Source organism: Anopheles funestus, chromosome 3RL (genome assembly GCF_943734845.2).
Source record: "Anopheles funestus chromosome 3RL, idAnoFuneDA-416_04, whole genome shotgun sequence".
NCBI classification, from domain to species: domain Eukaryota; kingdom Metazoa; phylum Arthropoda; class Insecta; order Diptera; family Culicidae; genus Anopheles; species Anopheles funestus.
The window spans coordinates 43,358,996-43,378,467 of NC_064599.1; the positions used below are offsets into that span (position 1 = coordinate 43,358,996).

The 19,472-nt window shown below is 40.2% G+C and overlaps 2 protein-coding genes across 7 annotated transcripts in view; both read left to right on the forward strand.

The window, feature by feature from the left end:
• The window catches only part of LOC125769191 (melatonin receptor type 1B-A-like), a 33,731-nt gene extending 27,226 nt beyond the window's left edge, over positions 1-6,505 (forward strand). Inside the window, exons 3-4 of the mRNA XM_049437751.1 lie at positions 969-1,141; positions 2,459-6,505. Coding sequence (XP_049293708.1) covers positions 969-1,141; positions 2,459-3,178 — 893 coding nt within the window. The 3' untranslated portion in view covers positions 3,179-6,505. The remainder of the gene's footprint in view (positions 1-968; positions 1,142-2,458) is intronic.
• A 2,111-nt stretch (positions 6,506-8,616) lies between these two features.
• The window catches only part of LOC125769174 (F-box/WD repeat-containing protein 7), a 28,703-nt gene continuing 17,847 nt past the window's right edge, over positions 8,617-19,472 (forward strand). The window contains exons 1-3 of one of the 6 annotated variants that reach the window (XM_049437721.1): positions 8,617-8,743; positions 9,994-10,567; positions 14,989-15,017. The gene's annotated coding sequence lies outside the window, so the exon portion shown is untranslated. The other 5 variants (XM_049437722.1, XM_049437723.1, XM_049437725.1 and 2 more) reach the window with 5 other exon arrangements.

Below are 19,472 nucleotides of genomic sequence, written 5' to 3' on the forward strand. Positions count from 1 at the left end.
CGGGCCACCCGTCGGAGTAAAACAACCAACCGAAGTAAAGTCCGCCCGAACTCGCAAAACGCAAAACGACATGTCGAGCGTGATTTCGCTTGAAAGTTTAACTTTTACCTTACGCCGAAGAAATAGTTTATCTGCTAGTTCTTGCTCCTCTAACAGTTCTCTATGGTACGCTTTTACCTTTTTGCTATTTTCTTCTAATGAAACTAGTTTTTTCCCCGATTGCTGTTATCATTAGAACCTTCGTTCAGTTTGCCTATGACAAGCACAAAAAAAATAAAAAAAAAATAAAAAGCGTCGGTAGCAATGAATTGCATCTCTCGAGTTGGAATTTCGTTTGCAATCTTTTTGTTTCCATTTGTAACACTAAAAAGGAATCGTCAATCAAAATATCTGACAAAAAAACCCTTCAAACAGTTGCTACTTTTTCCACTATTTTCTTTCATTGCGTATCAATAAAAACTAGTTTTACAGCATTTCAGTAGTGTCGGCTGCTAGGTTTTTGTTAGCAACCAATTTTGCTAACAGTAGAACTTGTAGAACTCGTCCACTATTGATTTTTCGTAGCAAATGCTCAGATTGTACAATTCGTTAGCAGATTTGTTTTTTCCTAGTCTTTTCTCCTATTTTTCTATATTAGGTTTTAGTACCATTTTAATAAGTCGCTTGTTTTATAGTGATTTTGGAAGCAAAATTTACATCAAATTATGCAGCAAATATTTCATTTTCTACATTTTTCTATCGCTTAATAAAATACAAAACTTAACTTAGCTGACGTACTGAAACGATGATCGTATTTAACCATTATTCAAACATTTCCCACATCACATGGCAATGTAAGCATGCGGAGGCACATATGTTTCCTCTTTTCAAATGCCCTCCTTTATAAACTCCCTGGTACCATTCCCGATCCAGTTACATTACTATAGAGACAATGGCTGTATGCTACCACTTACCGATACTATTTACAGGCAATGCATTCATAGTGAACATAGCGCTCGCAGATTTACTTATCACTAGTGTAGTGATGCCAGCGTCCACCATCGTCCTACTGGCTGGTATCGATAATTCCGACACGGAAGTATGCCAATTTCACTGGTTCTTAGCTGCTTGCTCGTTTTTGGTTAGCATTTTAACATTAGCCGTAAGTATGATTGATACGCATTCAATACTATCCGTTTTGTGTTTTCTGCTGTGTCGTTCATTTGCTGTGTAAGTCTAGTCTTTAAGCTTGCTTTACGAACGCGTGATCAGGCTTAGCATGCCAAATCTGTCTATTCTACAGTACTTTGAGTGTAAATTTGATTGCTGTAAGTGTATCTATCCCCTTTCAAACCGGTAGAGAGATTTTGTTTAATTCCGCATGATCGTTTTCAATATCTATGCTAACTCTACAAACAACAGATAGTTCACGAAATACACTGATATATGCGAATTTTTCAAAAAACAAATTACCTTTCTTGTACAAAATTTAATAAAGAAAAAGAAAAAAATCGATTGATAATGGCTTCTAATGTAAAACCTTTCGTTTATCTTAATTTATTATATTTTTACAACTAATTTACTTATCCGATTTCGCATGTTCGACGTACTGCAAGGAGTCCTCTAGAGCAAATTTGTGCATAGTTCAAGACTAGTATATAGTGGCTTTAGTAACTCCATAAGTACATTAACGTTCTACTTGATATAACGATATTTTAATCATTGCCAATGAAAAGTAACAGTACAAAAGCAACTTCGTATTACACTCGAGATTACGATCTTGTAGAATCATGCAATTCCTTCTAAATTATCTCACCAACCTAATTAGGCGAGCTAGATCCCATTGTTTCCCTCCCCAATTGATGAGTGTGCTTTTGTTCCACTACACGCCCCCGTTCGTTCGTCCTGCAATATGCTCAATCCTTCTATCCTTCTGCACGTGCAATGAAACTGTTACCCAGGACGTGGCCCAAAAGTAGGTTAGTAGCCCATTGTTGCCGTAGTACAGACCCGGTATCGTTGCAAAAGTAAACCTGCCCTTCGGTGGGGAGGTGGACCAAATTGGATAGTTCCCTTTCCACTGCAGGCGATGAAATCTTGCTAACAAGTAAAGGTCAACCTGGCCACATACAATCAGGTAAGAGTAATTCATCAGCGTACCGAAGCACATTGTGAAAACAGAGAACCCGGAACCGGAAGTAAATGCCGGAAGTCAGCAAAAGCCATGGTTTGCTTTATGTTGTTATTACGTATCGATGTATATGTTTGCTTTCCTATCCTTGAAACGGTACAACCACCACGCCCTACTTGCCCTTTGTATTTTTTTTACCAACGTGTGATGGTGGTGAAGCGGAATTGCTGCTGCAACCAAAACTGCCCCGGTAACCGGGTACGTGCCGTGCATTACCAATCCGCGACTAATCACTTTATTTTCCCATCACTATCTTCACCTCACTTGCTTTTCTATCGACTGAAACAGATGATGGCGGTTGAGAACTACCTGCGGCTGTGCACGTTCCAGAACGAGCGCGGTTGGTTCAACAAGACCAACACGACCGCAATCCTGCTGCTGATCTGGGCGGTGGCCTGCATCTCGTCGGGCATGCAGTTCGTGTACGACATCCGGTTCGACTACTGCAACTGGCGCGTCCACCAGGCAATTCCGCACGAAGCTGGTGTGGTCGGGCTGATCGTGCTGCTGCCACTGCTGCTCACCTTAATCACACACATTCGCATCATCGTGGACGTGAAGCGTACGATGGCACTGCCGAACTTTAAACCGAGCCTCGCCTACACCTGGGACCTGTCGCTGGCACGGACAAACTTCTACAGCTTCCTGATCTTCGTCGTCTTTTGGCTACCGTTCTGCATCATCTTCGCCTACGGTACGGCACGGTTCGTCTCGAACCGTGTCTTCTACACGACCGTCTGGATCGGGTTATCGAAATCCTGCTTTCACAACGTTATCTACTGTCTGACCAATCGCCACTTCCGGAGCGCCTACATCAGCCTGTTCAACTACTGCTGCTGCAAGACGACGGTGGCCGTCTCGAGACGTCAGCGGGCGGATGGCAATCGGCCCACGGCGGACGTGCGCGTCCACATCATACCAGGGTACAACATGTACTCGTACACTAGCCCGCAACGGTCCGGCAACTGCCATGGACACTGGGGAAAGCGCGACTGTCATGAGTTATGATCGGAAACGTAGCTAAATTAATCGAACCGCACCGCTCCGTCCCACAGTGCGAGCTGCGCGGGTCGATTAATTTAAAACGACCAACACGTACCGGTGATCCCGTTCACTGTGGGTTCACAATTTTCGTTCCATTTCGTGCGTGCATACTGGCCGGGTTTTTGCTCGATTCAAGGATTACTTTAGTACGGGTGACTGGAACGCGTGAGACCATCGGCAGCTGTGCTGATGGGCGGTTACTTTCTTATCGCTTCTCAGCCCCCGATAGGGTTTGGAATAAACCCGTATAGAGAGATCAGTAGTTTTTGGAAAGATGGGTGGAGACAGACGATTTAACGTACGGATTTTCCACACCATCCACAGCTGGCTACACTCACACGTGCTTTCGTAGCAAAACTATTATTATGTATTATCCGATGCCGTAGTGTTTGGGACGTCGTGTCCTTTACTTTAAGATTATTAACTGCTAATACTTTAGTTTCGATCGGAAACAGAGATTTCCTCACTTTAAACAAATAGAAAGTTGACCTTCGAAAATTCATCCAAATTATTTTGTAAACATCCTTCTGAATCTACAGCGAAAGAGATTACCAAATGAGAAACAATATAAAAAAACATTCTTCATATTATTTATCATACACGCCAAGCGCTATATCATACACGATGAGGGCCTAATCCTTACGGGCATAGTCACAATGTCCAATGAATGCTTATCTATTGCTCACAGAAATAAATATACAATTTATTTTTGCTGCATCTGTTATACTTAGACATTGCAAGTACAGCTACTATAAGCATAAATCTACTACCAGAACTACTACTACTACTACTACTACTACTACTACTACTACCACCAGTACTATCCTTAAATGTTCCTTCTTATAAAAAGCTTGTTACATAAATGTGCTAATAATTGCTGTTTTGTGTTGACTATTTATTCTTATTGTTCTGACCAGCAAATATGTAGTCACAAAAGACAAACTATACACCTAGTGTTGTGCAAGTGGAATGCATTTGTTTAACACAACAACTACAAAAAAGCTAAGGAATGAAAACATCATGTTAACCACGCTCGTATAGTAAATGGACAGCACGTTGGAAAAGAGAGCACACAAATTAAAGCAAATAAACGTACACTTATCATAATCCGATTTAGATGGTACGTCGTCTACGTTCTGCGGTTTGGGGCTGTGGAACGAACCCCCATAGACTTGATGTATAATCGTGACTGTATGTTAGGTTACCAATAACCGGGCGACATTCTCCACAATATGTCCCGCATCATGTGCCCACCCCCTCACTCTACCATTGAATTGGAAGGAACCGATAAGTAGAAGGAATTGTGCTATTTAACAGACACACACACACACGAAAGGGAAAGCGTGCACCTGACTGAAAAGTGTAATGCAGACCAAGAGTTTAGCACGTTTGATAGAAGTACAATGAACAATGCAACACGCCCACGACAGTTAGCTGCATAATGTTCTGGAGCAGTTTTTAACAATTTAAAATGAAAAGAGAAAAAAAGAAACATAATCCGCTTAGTAGAAATTGGAAAGCACAAAAAAAACAACTTGTAACCGACCAGAGGGCACACACGTGGGGAGGGTGTGGGAAAGAAAAGCATACAATAAACTATACAAAACGTGATTTGCGTCCCCGGGTGCTGGATGAAGATACAGCATGTGAGTGGCAAGTGTGTAGTAGCTTTTTATTTTGCTGTACCGGAGCTAGTGCACTCGATCACTACCAAAGACTACTACTTTGCACGAAGCTGATAGTAATGTTCGGGGGGCATCTAGAGGGCAGCAGGTAAAAAATAGGGGAGAACTCACTATTTTAAAATGCATATACACAGTTATAAGCGTATTTTTTTGTATATACATACTATATACAGTATACACTATACACATTGATGGAAGTATATTTGTAGGTCGCTGGCAAAGCGTTTACTCGTAGTAGAACCAACCAGAGGAAGATTAACAAAAACACCGTGTGATTGTTAAACTGTAACTTAAATAGATATTGAATATTGGAGCATTTTTGTGAGGCAGTGCATGAACAAAACCCGAAGCTGTAACAATGAAACTTAAATATCAAACTGGTGGCCCACGGTCCGTCGTTTCTAAAGCGAAAGATTCTAATATAATAAGTGGGTATACCGGTGCAGAGTTGAAATGGCAAAATTGAGCAGAGGAAGAAAGCAGAAAAATACACACACAAACACAGAAACCCAAAGGCAGAATGAACCCAGGCATGCATCCTTGTGGATGGAAAACCAATACGATTCTATGGGAACAATAGAAATCAACTGCTAGGCGAGAGCGTATGGGTGCACTGTGCTTCAATAATGCAACACAGTTCCCGAACGATGGTGGACCAACATTGCATTTTATTTTTTTCTTTTCATTTTGTTTTATTTGTCGTTGAATTTTCTTCCTACGATTGCGTTCCGTTCGATGACTAACATGCATGCAAACAGTCAAAGTCATTCGAAAGAATACTACGAAAAGGAAGCAGGCCGTAGTTGGAAGGAACTGTACAAAGAACTTTCTTATCCATGTCCTTATCGTCCCTTTGTCCTTTTGATCACCATCGTTCCTGTTCATGTGACTGTGTCGTTAACGATGTTTGCGAATGGAAAGAAAAAACGCATTACACACTATGTCTTCTCCTTGCCGATAGCTCTAGATCGAAAGCATGGAAGAACTAGTTCCTTTTGGTTACGTTTAATTTCCTTTTACAAAAAAATGATCCACCATCGACCTTGGGTAGAGACCGGTGAATAACTGTCCGTATGTGTGTATATGCATGTCTTTATGTATGTATGTCCGTGTTTTCCGCAGTTTTAAATTGCCATTCTCGACACACATGAATAGCTGTGATGATGATATAGCGTTTAAATAGTCATAACCGAACGAACGATGATTCAGATACCGGCCGCACGGTTTGAATGATAGGCCACCCAAAAACGCGTACTTACGTCCGAAGGCAAATACCTCCTGCGGGATGCCAGAGCTTGTCTGTGAGACGAAGTAGATAATTTTAACTGGCATGAAAAGGAACGGACACACTCACGAAAATACATCCCAGAAGGATGTGTGTTTTTCGGTGTGTAATGAGTAAATGTGTAGACTGTGTTTTAATGGATTAACTACCCACAGTGGGACCTTGCAAGTGTCTCGTATCGGGCGGCGAGTCCGTGCGAATAAAACTATCACCAATACAATATTCATTGAACGGAATGCACCACACGTGCGCCCGTCGTATCTTGTTAATCAATCCCGATGTAATAAACCCGTTCCAAGCGGAGCGGCTACTGATGTATAAGACTGTTAGCAATCATATTATTGTTTTGATTCTTTAATCCGAAATCGTAGGAATACGTGTTTTAATTATCTTATCGCACAATCTAAAAAGTACCTTTAAAAACCATTTCAATAATATGGTCAGCGCTGTACCAAATATTAAACAATTCTAGCAAATCTTAGATTCGAAGCATGTTATGGATTTTTGTTACTAAATAAGCGAAAACATATACATTGTTGCTCTCATATCATATATATGATATATCATATAGCATCATATACATGATGCTCTCTTGCATATTCATGTACCAGCCTGGTCTTATACTGATCAGTAGAAGAAAATAGTTCTGATGCCGGTGCTATTGGTGATGGCGGTACCGGACTTCACACGACTGAAGCAGTACCCAATCTTATCGGGTAGTTCTTCTTGGCTCCCTGCGTTAAGCCAAGCGTCTCCAAACTACGGCTTCTCCTGAGAGATCCCGAGATTGGCCCTAAGCTGTGGTTATTCCACTCAAAGCGGCCCGCCATCTAAAAAGTTTGCAGACCCTTGACTTAATGGACATTTCAGGAAATGCCGGCTATTTCCGGTTTACTAGACTTGTTTTACCACGTACCCGGATAGTCAGTCCTTGCTACGGGGGTCCTGCAGACCATTATGGGATTTGGTAAGCGGTCTTATCATGTGGAACTGTGGAATACTGGTGAGTAAATTCTTCTTCTCTTCTTCTTCTTGGCTTAACGACCTTACAGGTCACGCCGGCCTTTTTTGGCTTACTAGACTTATTTTACCACGTAGTCGGATAGTCAGTCCTTGCTACGGGGGAACGGTCCGGATGCGATTTGAACCCGGTCCGGCGGTGTGGACTGGCGCCGTTTATCACATGCACCACCGGACCGCCCCGCCCCGCCCCGAGTAAATTCAATTTCCGTAAATTCCATGTCACGGACCGACTGTTCGCGTGGGTTCTAAAAAGAAGTCTAGGAGGTCTTTAGTAAGCATGACTGGATGTGGATTTGATCATGTACAATCATGGACAGTGGCGGACGTAACGGTGGATTAAGCGACCGCGGGGGCCTTGTGCTCGCAAGCATATAAAGTCAGAACTATTTTCTCAATACAAGCATTTCACAGGTGCCCCGTTTATATTCCCGCTCAGGGCCCCCGCCACCTATCACAGAGCTGTTTTCGTTGACACTGTCCCAGCGTAGAAGACAAATATATTCACACCTGAAAGTTAATCGAAAAAACAACGTTATCAATCAACTATCACAAATTATCATTACTCAAATCTTCTTGCTATATTGTCAATCAACATGCTTAACTTTCAGTCCAAAATTCTTCGTCATTCGTCCAAGGAACAACAAGCGCAAAGAACTGCACAGGCTCAACTTTGAATCAAACCTTTTACTAACGTCATCATTGTTAAGTATGTCGCATGAAAATTACTTGCAAGAAAATGGGATTTAAATGAACACCTGCTTACCTCTTGGAGTTTCTTGCAGCAGACCAGCGATATTAGTGCGGTTTTGAGCGGGTAAATAAACATATGTCAAAGCTGTTTGGTATTTTTCTGACAGCACAATCGTCAAGGATGCACAATGGGCTTCTTCATTGGTTTCGTAACATTCGTCCACGGAAAACCTTTACAAATACCTTATTATATTTCTTATTTTAGTTGATGAGTTGATTTTTGCGCGAAAAAGAAATAAAACTTTCAATAATTTGTTCTTTCCATTCAATTACGTATAATTCAAAACACGAAATTCCCATTGAGTGAAATATAAATCTTGGTTGGAGCGGATTATACGTTCCACGTCATATTTCGGCATTTCGAACCATCGCTACATTTTGTCCCTCGCATATACGCAAAGGTTGTCAACTACGGTACACCTTCTGTTATTACGTTGAAAGGAATTTGTAATTGGATGGTGGTTTTCAGTTTCTTCTCTATTCGATACATAATTTTATCTTTTGAAATATTAGAAATTGTCCATAAAATCATATTCTTTCAAGACTCCCGACCCGTATCAACCAAAACTACGAATACAACTCGTTAAAACGCTAGTTGGTTCTGTCAAACGAAACTGTCAAACATTCCAACATGGTGATCTATTGTGCTGGATGAAAATACCTCGACTTCATTAGGCCCTGGGCTACGAGAGAAGAAGGAGCGCCCATCACTACAAAACAAAACTACAAACGCAACTTGATGCTGTCGAATCGCTCCTAGCAAATTGATCGATTCCCTACGAAAAGGTTGGCAATGTCTGAATTCACTACGCCACCTTCTACCAACTGAGTGTTAATTCAGATAGTGCCCGTAGTATTTCTATCGCGGTGAAAAGCTCACAAACGTGTGTTGACGACGCATTCTGGCAAACGCAAACGCCATCGCGCCGCCATCAACTCCAAGCAAAGCACATTTTTCCAGTCTTGCATGTGACGGTGCGTTCGTGAAATTGGTGAACCAACAACATTCGAGACGCGTGTGTTTTTAGTAGCGTGCATTTAAAGTAATCATTTTGTGAATATTTCGCATACCATCTATCGAAAAGTACCACTGCTTACTTCTACGGTGCACAAGATTCGTGTTCTCGTTTTTTTTCTTTGCACGCAGTAGCTTTCGCACAGTTGTGTGAGTGTAGAGGCATTGTGTCATTGCGTTTCTTCTCCCATTCTTTCTTCCGATATCTGAATTTTTATTGAACATTGCAGTACGCCATGCTTTGCGTAAAAATCAGAGCAGCCTAGTTCGAAAGTGGTGCCCTCAAAGGAAAACGTCTGGTTTTGCACAAAAGCTTACGAAAACCAAACGTCATCGAAAACGATACAGGCGCGGCAAGACGACGGATGCTCTCAGCGGATCCCCAGCTTGTTGGTGCGTGTGTTTGTGAGCGAGGATGCTTTATTGCGCTACTAAAGACGATGTGGTAGGTGGTGGAAAGTGTGCAGATAAGCTGAGGTCGTATTCCGTCCACATCCAGCTTGCCATGCACTAAGAAAATACGCTACAGAAAACGTCGTATCTTTATCCCGTGCGGTGTACGCAACAGCAGGTCATGCTGCTCGCCTGGCGTTATGCAGCAAGCTTCATTTTCCCATGCCTTTTCTTCCCGAAAGGTGTTGTTTTAATGGCAGTGTGTTGGAGAAGGGCAGTGGTGCTGGTTGTATTTGTGTTCCCTGTAACATACGCATACGTTCGATACTCCCCTCTCCTTAAGGGTATCTCTCCCTTCGCTCTGTCTTCGACCCCCGTTCTCTTCGCAAAGCAGTTTTCCGTGGAAAGTTATGCAGAGCAGTAGTAGATGGCCGTGAAGCTGGGCGCAAACCTCGTGTAAAGTAGGTGGATGAATAGGGTCCCCCTCCTTCGTATAGACCAGAGCATTGCGTGGCCAACGCTAAACCCCGAGCGTGCTCTTGTGTTAGTGCTGGAACGCAGCACTGTGAGTGCAATTTTTCCCTAAAATTGTCTAAAGTGCGATTTTTCTCATTTTTCCCGTTTTCAGTGTCCGCGTTTTTGTTTGGTGTCATATGTTATTTTCACAGTGTGCAAGTGTGTGTGTGTGTGTTTCAATAGCTATTTGTGGATGTGTTGGTGAAGCGGGCAGTATTTTTGTGGGTTAAGGTGCTGTGTTGAAAAGCAAAAATAAAAATCTCCATTCGTGTGAAGTACAAGATTGGTGCCAAGAAGTGCATAGTGTAAGCAAGATAAAGGGAATCGGCACTGTGAAAATTTTAAGGCAAACAGGAAAGCCTACCGGTAATAGCTATTACACGACGGCATCAGGATGGAAAAGGCATATTGCTGAAGCGTGCAGGAGAGGCAGCTGTTGCAACGCGGGGCTGCTGCAGCACAACGTTAACGACTACCAACGGAACTGTTCCAGGTGGAAGAAACGTCATCCAACGGTACTGTCTTATTCGTTGGCCTCTTCCACATACCCCGTGGCACCCGAAAACCTGAAGGACGGTTTGAGCACGAGCCCGAAGGACAAGGAAGCATCGCAGTGAATTTGTCCAAGGTCGAGTGTTTGCTAGCAAAGGTGTGAAAATTAAGCCTTTCGACAGCGAATTTACCGGGTAAGATTTTATTGATACCATGTTTAATAACTTAAAATGTATCTTTTTTCTTACTTTTAGTTTTTACTCTTCGCGTTGATACACACAACATGCTGAATGAACTGTTTTCTTTACTTTAAAAAATGCATTACAATCTTGGGCGTGTGATTACTTCACATGAGGCTCAAGAAATGCATAAGTGGACGCCAACATGTTTGGTAGAGTTAAAGTTTTCTTTAAGAAAATGTTATCCTTCTTAAATCTGTGTTGCTGTTTGAAGTGAAATTTTGCATTATCATCACCATTTGTTTTACCATGTATTACTAATTAATACGTGTTCTACTAACTTACATGATGAATTTTCAAGCGTAAATATACGTTTTACTTAATTAAAAATGAGACATTTTATGAGTGGTACCACAATTCTTGAGCAGTTAACCAATCACGTATCACAGTATAATCCTTTCGTTAAAAAAAAGTTAAAGGTCACAAAAATACACCGCTGTCGTCACACAACTAGAAAGGAAAACCGGAAATGCAAAGCAGCACCATGTACAACTGTTTACATATTCCATGGGAATGGAAGAAAAAATGTTCTGTGTTGTCTTTGTGTATGCCTAGGTTTGCTGTGAGAAAGTGTCTCGTAACCGACAAATATTTTCTTCCCTTTTAATGCTTCTACTTCTAAAAGACAGAAGCAGCAAATGGGGAAAAGAAAAACAAACTTGTTTATTGATAGTTTTTTTTCTTGTCGGAGGTCCCACAGAGGGCAACCGTTACTGTCTGTCCTGAGAAAGGAAGCTTCATTTTCTTTTTTTAAGGTATCTGTTTGTTGTTTTCTTGCGTTTTTTTTCTTCACTCTCTCGTGACAATTAAAGGATGAGCCCCTTAGGTCTGGTATTTCGTCTCGATCGGCTATTGACATCCGGTTGTGGTGAGGGATGTAATATCGTGTATAACTTCTTCATATATCGGTTAAACATGATGGAGGATCCGGAAGGATCGCGTACAGCCGCGTGTATGTGGCGAATTGTGTCCCATTCAGGGTTGTCTTTGCGATCCGTTTTCTGAATGAGAAAATAAACGAGTTTGAAGCTTCAAAATGGGAAAGCTGTGAGATTGCTGGAACAATCTGTATTTCTTCTATGGCGATGGTTTCGCATATTATGTGTTCACCGGGAATGTTTAAAATGTGGGATGCGCCTGCATCCCAGGGCATATATCAGGACAGCTTTTTTACGCTGGAAATATAGGAGGAGAGCAAACGAAACAGCAAAAACTTTTTTTTAAATGCGAAACAGATGAAGGAAATAAATGGAGGACCGACCAGGAAAAGAAGGATGACAAACTGATCCACCAAACTGTGATCTTCCTTCAGACTACTGGAGGGCAACTGGATTTGAGCCGGATTTGGAAATGAGAAGTACCTATCTCGATATTTGTTTTATCCTGTGCGGTTTGTCACGCTTAATGAATAACATCTTTGCCATAATACTTCAAAATGTTGCAATATGTGATATTCACATTACTATCTAATGCAATGTTTGTTCTAAATAATTACATTGAATTTGAAAATAAAATTTTTGAACATGCTGGGTTTTATTTTGCAAAAGTCCAGCAGGTTAATGTACCACTGCACCGATGCACCGATGCAATAATTATGCGAATTTTACAACGTACTTCTCCGTCCTCAAAGCATGCGTAAATAGTCCACAATTTGCAACCGCAATTGCACGATCGACCTGAAATGTTGCGTCCTTTACACGCTGCTCTCGTCATTGTTTTCACTTACTTTATGGCCCATCACGACGTCGCGCTTATATTAAACGGGCAATTTCTTCTCCACGCATATGCCCCATTATTTCGCAATTTATGTGCATCTTTTTTATACGCCTTATTTCTTCCCCCTTGTGTGTGTGTGTGTGTAGTGTGCAGCAGGATAAAATGATCCACTCCTTGGCGGTTTTGTTCATCTTTTGTTTGGTTTTTTTTTTATTCACGCTGTCCACATACATTGCGTCTGGTTTAAATTTTCCTCGCTGTATTGTTTTCGGTTTTGTTGAAACATCGAAAGATAAAGAGCTTTCGTATCGTACTTTTTCTGTTCGCTATCAACAACTACTACTATTACTCTCTGTATCCCTTTGTTCCATTCTCCATTGCTGTCTTCATTCGCGCAATCCAATCAATAAATATTTTATCCTTCTTTTTTTGTCAGAAACAACCCGAAACACTTTTGCCGTATGTTTTTATGCGTGTCTGCAATGTCGTTGTAGGGCTTTCAGTGAAAACGCACGTCTGCCCTTTTTATTTTCGTGTCGGCTCGAAGCCATAAACTGATGAGAAAATGGACAGAAATGAGGTTAAATTCTTTTTGCATTTACGAAACGAACCAGTTCTGTTTTTGGGGAAAGTAAATTTTTGCAGAAACGAACTAAAAGCCACGTTAAATAGTTTGGGGGGTTTTACACGTTTCCATACAAAAAATTGGTATCCTTACACAAAAAAAAGAGAAAGTCTTTTCAAAACACAATTATCTTTACTACGTGTGAGCATTAATTGTGGGAGAGGCTGCTGCACGATGCTTTATCGACATACAAAAAGGGGTTTCTATTTTTTTAACAAAAAAAATGTACAAGTCATTTTTATTTGTTTTAACGTATGCTGCTTGGTAAAAATAAGTCTAATAAGCCAAAAATGGCCTGCCAAAAAGAAGAAAGTCATGTAGTTTGTGAAGAATTAGAGGATCATAACCAGGTAGCATAAAATAGAACTCCTGATCATGTATCCTCCATTTTGTGTAAGCCTCAAATTCGCTCCAGGGTGTACCTTGGTTCTTTTTGCACCCCTCCGTCTGCTTGTGGCCGTGTATTGGTATTTTTTATGTACATAAAATACAGCCGAACGTTCCAAACGCTAGGCTTTCGGTGGTGAGATGCATTCGTTCATTCGAAACCATGGCCGATTGCACGTATCCTTTATTGTTTTTCTTCGTCTTTCATCAAACCTTTTCATCACTCACTATTAAACAGTGTTTGTGAAGTGTATAAAATCTCGTTCGATTACTGCGGGTGAATAAAATGAAAACTGCGTATTTAAAGACGCATGGCGTCTAGGTCTTTATGCATCGCAATGCAATGAATATGTTTTGATCAAGTTTCTTTTTTCACATAAAATTCTCTGTTTTAATTTGGAATTAAGTTTTTTTTCGGATTTTTCGCAGCTTATAATAATTAAAGAAATAGTTGTCACTTGCTTTTTTGAACATAAATGCTCAAACTTGGAAAGTTTCAAATACATTTAAAACATGTTCAGGAAGCATTCAATGCTATAAGTTTAGGTTGATTTTTTAGAATTTATGTATTCTAACACAAAACGACATTATTGTAATGTATCTAGGTACTTCCCGGAATTGTCTCTTTTCAACACATTCCGTTTGCCACAGAACCATTAACAATTTCATTCCTCCTTTTCTATTGAAGCCTGTTCTTCTTTTCGTTCTCGTTGCACAATGCTGTACTTTTATCCTTGCCGATTGAACAAGGACAAAACTCGACTGTACATACATACCCACATTTATGTATAGCTATGCGATTCCTGTCGGCAAGTGTCCTAGAAAGACTCATTCGGCATAAAAATTCTGTTTCAATCCGAAGTTGGTTTGCTGATTTAGTACTTATCTTCTTCTACCCGTTGCTAACCGAGATATAGGTACGCTTCTATTGCCCAGTTCCTACATATCCTGCTGAGTTTGTGTCTTTTTTCCGTTCTATGCTGTGCTGGCATGCTTCTTCGTTTTCAAGGCTTGGCCTTTCTTCCAGCGATGCTTTGCTGAGCTTTGCCATTTTCCTGACAGTTTCAGCTAGTCATCATGATGTAAAATTTTGCTGCGTCTATCGCCATTTATGCACTGTGGTGGTGTGTTCCGTCCCTATAATGCTTTGTAAATTGTCTTCCTTTCACATTTTCAGTCCAGATGGGCTAGTGTATTGCTGCTGCTGCATGTTTGTATGTGTCTTTGATGGTGGCCGCTGTCACGCAGAAGAAGGAAAGTGTCCTCTGAATTCCAGAACTTCCTTTGACAATCAGAGATACCGTGTGCCGTCTTTAGTCGTAATGTCTTTGCTTTTCCCAACGAACGAACCATTTTGCAGCTGTGATGAACGATTTTTCATTCCCTACCGTTCGCTGTGATAGAGAAAGCACATTTCTATTTACATTTTCTTTTCACACACAAAGGCATTTTCACTTTACGTTCTATAGAGGATATGCACTAGTTTCGATGTTTCCGTTCTTTTATTTAAAAAAGCTGTGTATGGACACGGCTATTTTGAATCCATTCATTAAGTTCTTGCTTTATGTGCTCATCTTGTGCTGTTTTACTGTTGCATTCTGTTCTTATAAATAATTTTTCTATGTTCTTGATTTTTTTTTCATTTTAGATTGATGGTGTCCTGCAGCTTTAGATTAAGTAAGTATGCTACCTTTGAATGGCAAATTGTTCTAAGTATTTATTCTACTTTTTCTGCAATAATTTCTTCTATTTGTTTGTTTTTATGTATATGATGCTTTATCAACCCATTATATAGCAGCGTATGAAATGTTATACGCAAAAATATTGCTTTTTTATCAAAGTAAAGTGTCCAATGTATTGGAAATGGTGCCAGATGACAGTTGAAGAATGCTTTTCGTGAAAGTATCACTTTAACTATTATTTTTTACCATTTTTTTGCAATTTTGCTGTCTGCAAAGTTCGTATAAAGTGGAACCACGCAAGTAACAATCATTTTTTTTTAATATTTTGCTTTTTAAAGTATTCTGTGTTGCTTTAATTTGTTTCAAAACCATTAAAGGCAAGCAATAAAACGAAATCTGATTCGTTAAAAATAAAAATAACGAAACCAATAACATATTGTTATAGTGGAACACCGAACACCGATGACGGCAAATAACAAAGGCCACAATAAATTGTCAATGATTGTGAAATTAGCACAAGTTCAACCAAACTTTCAAATTTGATGTCACAACTAATGCGGTAACAGAGCACAAAGTAAGCACACACATTGATATAAGAAGATATGTGTCTGAATGTCCTACTACATACACTCTTTGTTGCTGATTTCGATAAGAATAATTGATAAAAATTAATGAAAACTGTTGTTACAATTGATTTTTATGAGAATAAACAGTTTTGACTTGTACTACAAGGTTTCATTCTTTTGAGTTGAGATGTTGTACCCCTGTAATAGTTTCAAAAGAATGTATTTTACCATCAACAATCTTCAAATTAAAATATAATCCATCAACTAGAAATGGGTAAACTGCAAAAGGATGACTTTTTTATACAATAGTCATTTATATTGTATAATTTAATGAAATTTAAATTTTTGTGTTTGTAAACTTTTGAAGGTTTGAAGGTGGCTGAAATTAAAAATATAAGTCGTACAATTGCTAGACAAGACAAGACAAGTAGCAATACCACCTATAAGCATTTCGATCGTATTACAATGTTGAGACAAACAATTACCTGTAATGGACAGAAACAATCAGGCAGACAGTGGAATACCATTAACGTTTAATTACCTCTCCAGGGTCTATTAGCTTTAAAAATGAGTTATAGAAACAGTAATGTTACAGTTTTTGCTCTGTTTGCATGATCATTTCTATGTACCGTAATGAAAAACTAAAAAAATGCTTTAATTTGAAGGTGAACCAACAGTGCAACATGTGGCACACTCGACCAAACATGGCGGGTTCAGCAAATAGGCAGCAGCTTTATGTGGTGCGCCAATTAGTGGTTTACAATGCCGACTAGCTAGTTTTATTGTTGTACTACACAGTGTCGCGAACGTTTGTAAAAAGAGACAAGATATGCTTGGGGCGTGTTGTTGGTGGTTCTGGGGATGTTATGTTTGCACCCTTTCGGATACTGTTCGTGCTACTCCCAAAGCACGTTTCTGTGTTTTGCATCCTCTCGACAGAAGCTGATGGCGATTTGTTTTTATCGCTTGAGAATGCATTAATGTCCTTTTCCATGGTTTCGCAACTTTAATGATACACCGGGGCTGCTACCGGTGATGTATTCTAGAATGGAAATGAGTTGAGAAGGTAAAAAATGCCGGGCGTTGTTTGCTGATGAGTTTTTCTGTTACCATGCAGGGAGCTGCGCCTTGTTTAGTTATCATAATCGACCCATCGAACTTTTTTTTTCGTACTCTTTCTGGTGTATTGATTTGTATCTTACGAAATGGTTTTGCAATTTTTAAAGTTATTTAAATTTTTCCCAACGTTATGGGAGATCATTTTTCATTCCAATCTTTTTATTTTTTTTTATTCTCACTCACAAACAACAGTTAATACTTGTTTGGAAGAAGTTTAATTACTTTTTTTTATTCTAAAGATTTTATAAATCGATTTCTTAACTTGGATAACTTTAAACTTATTGAAAATCTATTTTTGTAACTGATGAAATATCGATATCAATGAAAGATTGTCTTTCTACCTTTAAAACCATATGATGTAGACAAGAAAGGAAAATGTCTCAAGATCAAAGTTAAAGCGCTCTTTGGGATTCCACGAAATCGTCCAACAACGACCATCATCATTCGGTGTTTGTTGTAAAGTTGTGTTTTTTTTTCTTCCTTAATCATAATCGTTATTATAATTTGCAACATCTCGAAAATAGGGAAAACACGGCCTCAAAGAGGTCGTGACGAAGCGATAGCCCAAGAATTTAGGAGAAGAGGTCTTTTTTCGGTACTGGATCCTTTTTTTCATACACTTACTGCTACTCCTCGGCTCGTTGCCAAATCCCTCTGATGTTCTGAGACCGATACATGTGGGAATCGTTGCGGTTGTACGTGTCTCCCGAGATTTGGCTGCGCGTTTTGGAGGGACAAGGGTGCGTGGGAAGATATTCTTAAGCCTTTCATCCAAAGTTTCGATTCTCGTCTGTGTTGTGCTGTGCTTGCACGCTTAATACTTTGACCGGTTCTGGTTTGGACTGTGTGCTTCGCGATCCCGACCCATCCCTGAGTCGAAGATCAATCTGCTGTGTGCACCTTTGAAACTCCCACGACCTGCGCGACTCGGCAAAAGGATGGCTAAACTGTATGGAGGAAAGGAGAAGGGAAAGATTGTAGAGGAATTGTTTTCTTTTTCATCTTTCTGTCTGCAACAGTTTTTTTTTTTTTTGATTCGTTGAAGGTCTTGGTCGTTCAGGAAAGATGCCGAAGGAAGAGAACGGAGCAGGCTAATAGGTGTTTGTTCGTTAAAGGAATGATCATCCACCGTTGCGTGGGATCTCTGTGAAGTCTAACCTAGTGTGTGTATGTGTGGGTCTGGGAAGAGCTCATTAACAACACATTATTTTGCAACGAACAAAAAAAACCAACTCCCACCATAAAATCTCTTCGAAACGTTAGTTCAAACACGCGGTTTCCTACGTGGCGATGTGAATTTTAGTTCGTGACTTTCGGTTTCGTATATGAATTTCACTGCACATTTCGTGGATGTTCTCTTCCTTCTGTATGTTGACGATGTTCTGCACTATCTGATGTTCGGAACTTATTTCAGTAGCATACTTTTTGGGCAAGCAACCGCAAAACTTTTCTGAACATGGTTCCAGATGTTCCGTTTCAAATTGCGTGTGAAACGTTTGTGATTTTGGTTCTTTTTCAAGGATTTCAAACCGCTGTCCGATCGTCTAAGAAAGGAGACGGAGTCCGTTTTAGATCGCGACAGATCACATTTCCCACGCCGTTCATCAATCCCACGCCCTTCTGAAGAAACGATGGGAACAAGGAGTCTTTCGATAATTTGTGGGAGCGTTTGATGTGTGACCCCTTTCTGTAACAAATTCTCGTTAGCTTCCGTTCGTTCGTCGGGATAAAATACGTAAGGCGATCAGCTCTGGTAAAGCTTTCGGTCGGTGTGTGAAGATGAATTTGGGAAGCAACCGAAATACAAAGAGTTAATCCTGTATAGGTTGATTCGTTTGATGATGTTAGCGTACAAAGAAGCTAAAGAAGCTTTGTGATACTTTCGTTTCTTTTTCCTAATTTTTACGAAACGCGCTCGCGTCGTAAAGCAAATGGGTTTAGTGTTGTTTATTTTAATTAAATATTCAAATATTTCAAAAATGTTTCAGATCGTAATCATGGCTTTTTTCCCACAAGGTTATCGCTACTAAAAAGATAAACGACATGCTGCCCGATTTATAAACAACTCTCACAAGTTTGGATATGGATTTCTGGCTTTCGTCGCCTGTATTGGTAACGGTCACCCCAGGGCAGTATTAAACCCTTGTCGACTTCTACCGGTTGTCTACCACATTTTTTAGATTTTATACCCGAGTTGTTATACTAGAGGATGTAGCAAAAGTGGGAAAAATATGAAACGCTTCATGCTGGACATATCTACATTTCTATTTTGCTTTTTCACATTGGAATCAATGGATTCCATAAAGATCTGAGAGCTTTATTTGATCTCTCGTATGTATAACCGGCAATGGTAGGATGGACCGAAGATCAACACAGTAACGCGGTGACCCATTCTCATCACTTTGAGCTTACATCTAGAATGAGCTTTTTCTAGTGAAGTCTATTAGAACTAAGGAGCAAGCATTTCTCACATGTAACGTGAATTTGTTACCAGCCAAAACTCTCCACATCAACCTGTCTTACGGCATCGCTCAAGTCCACGGTTGAATCTCTCACAAGTGTTAGAAGCGCTGACCCTCGACAGCGACGACCTTCTCAAGATCAGACCACTCTCTTAACTGCTTATCGCGCATTTGCCGTCGTGAGATCCCTGGAATGTCGGTGGGAGATTCCGACTGTTTTCTATTGAAGACTCTTCCCTGTTCTTCCTTTCATGTCGTCCCGCTCTGTCTCGTTCCGTCCAGCTTTTGTTAGGATCACCTATC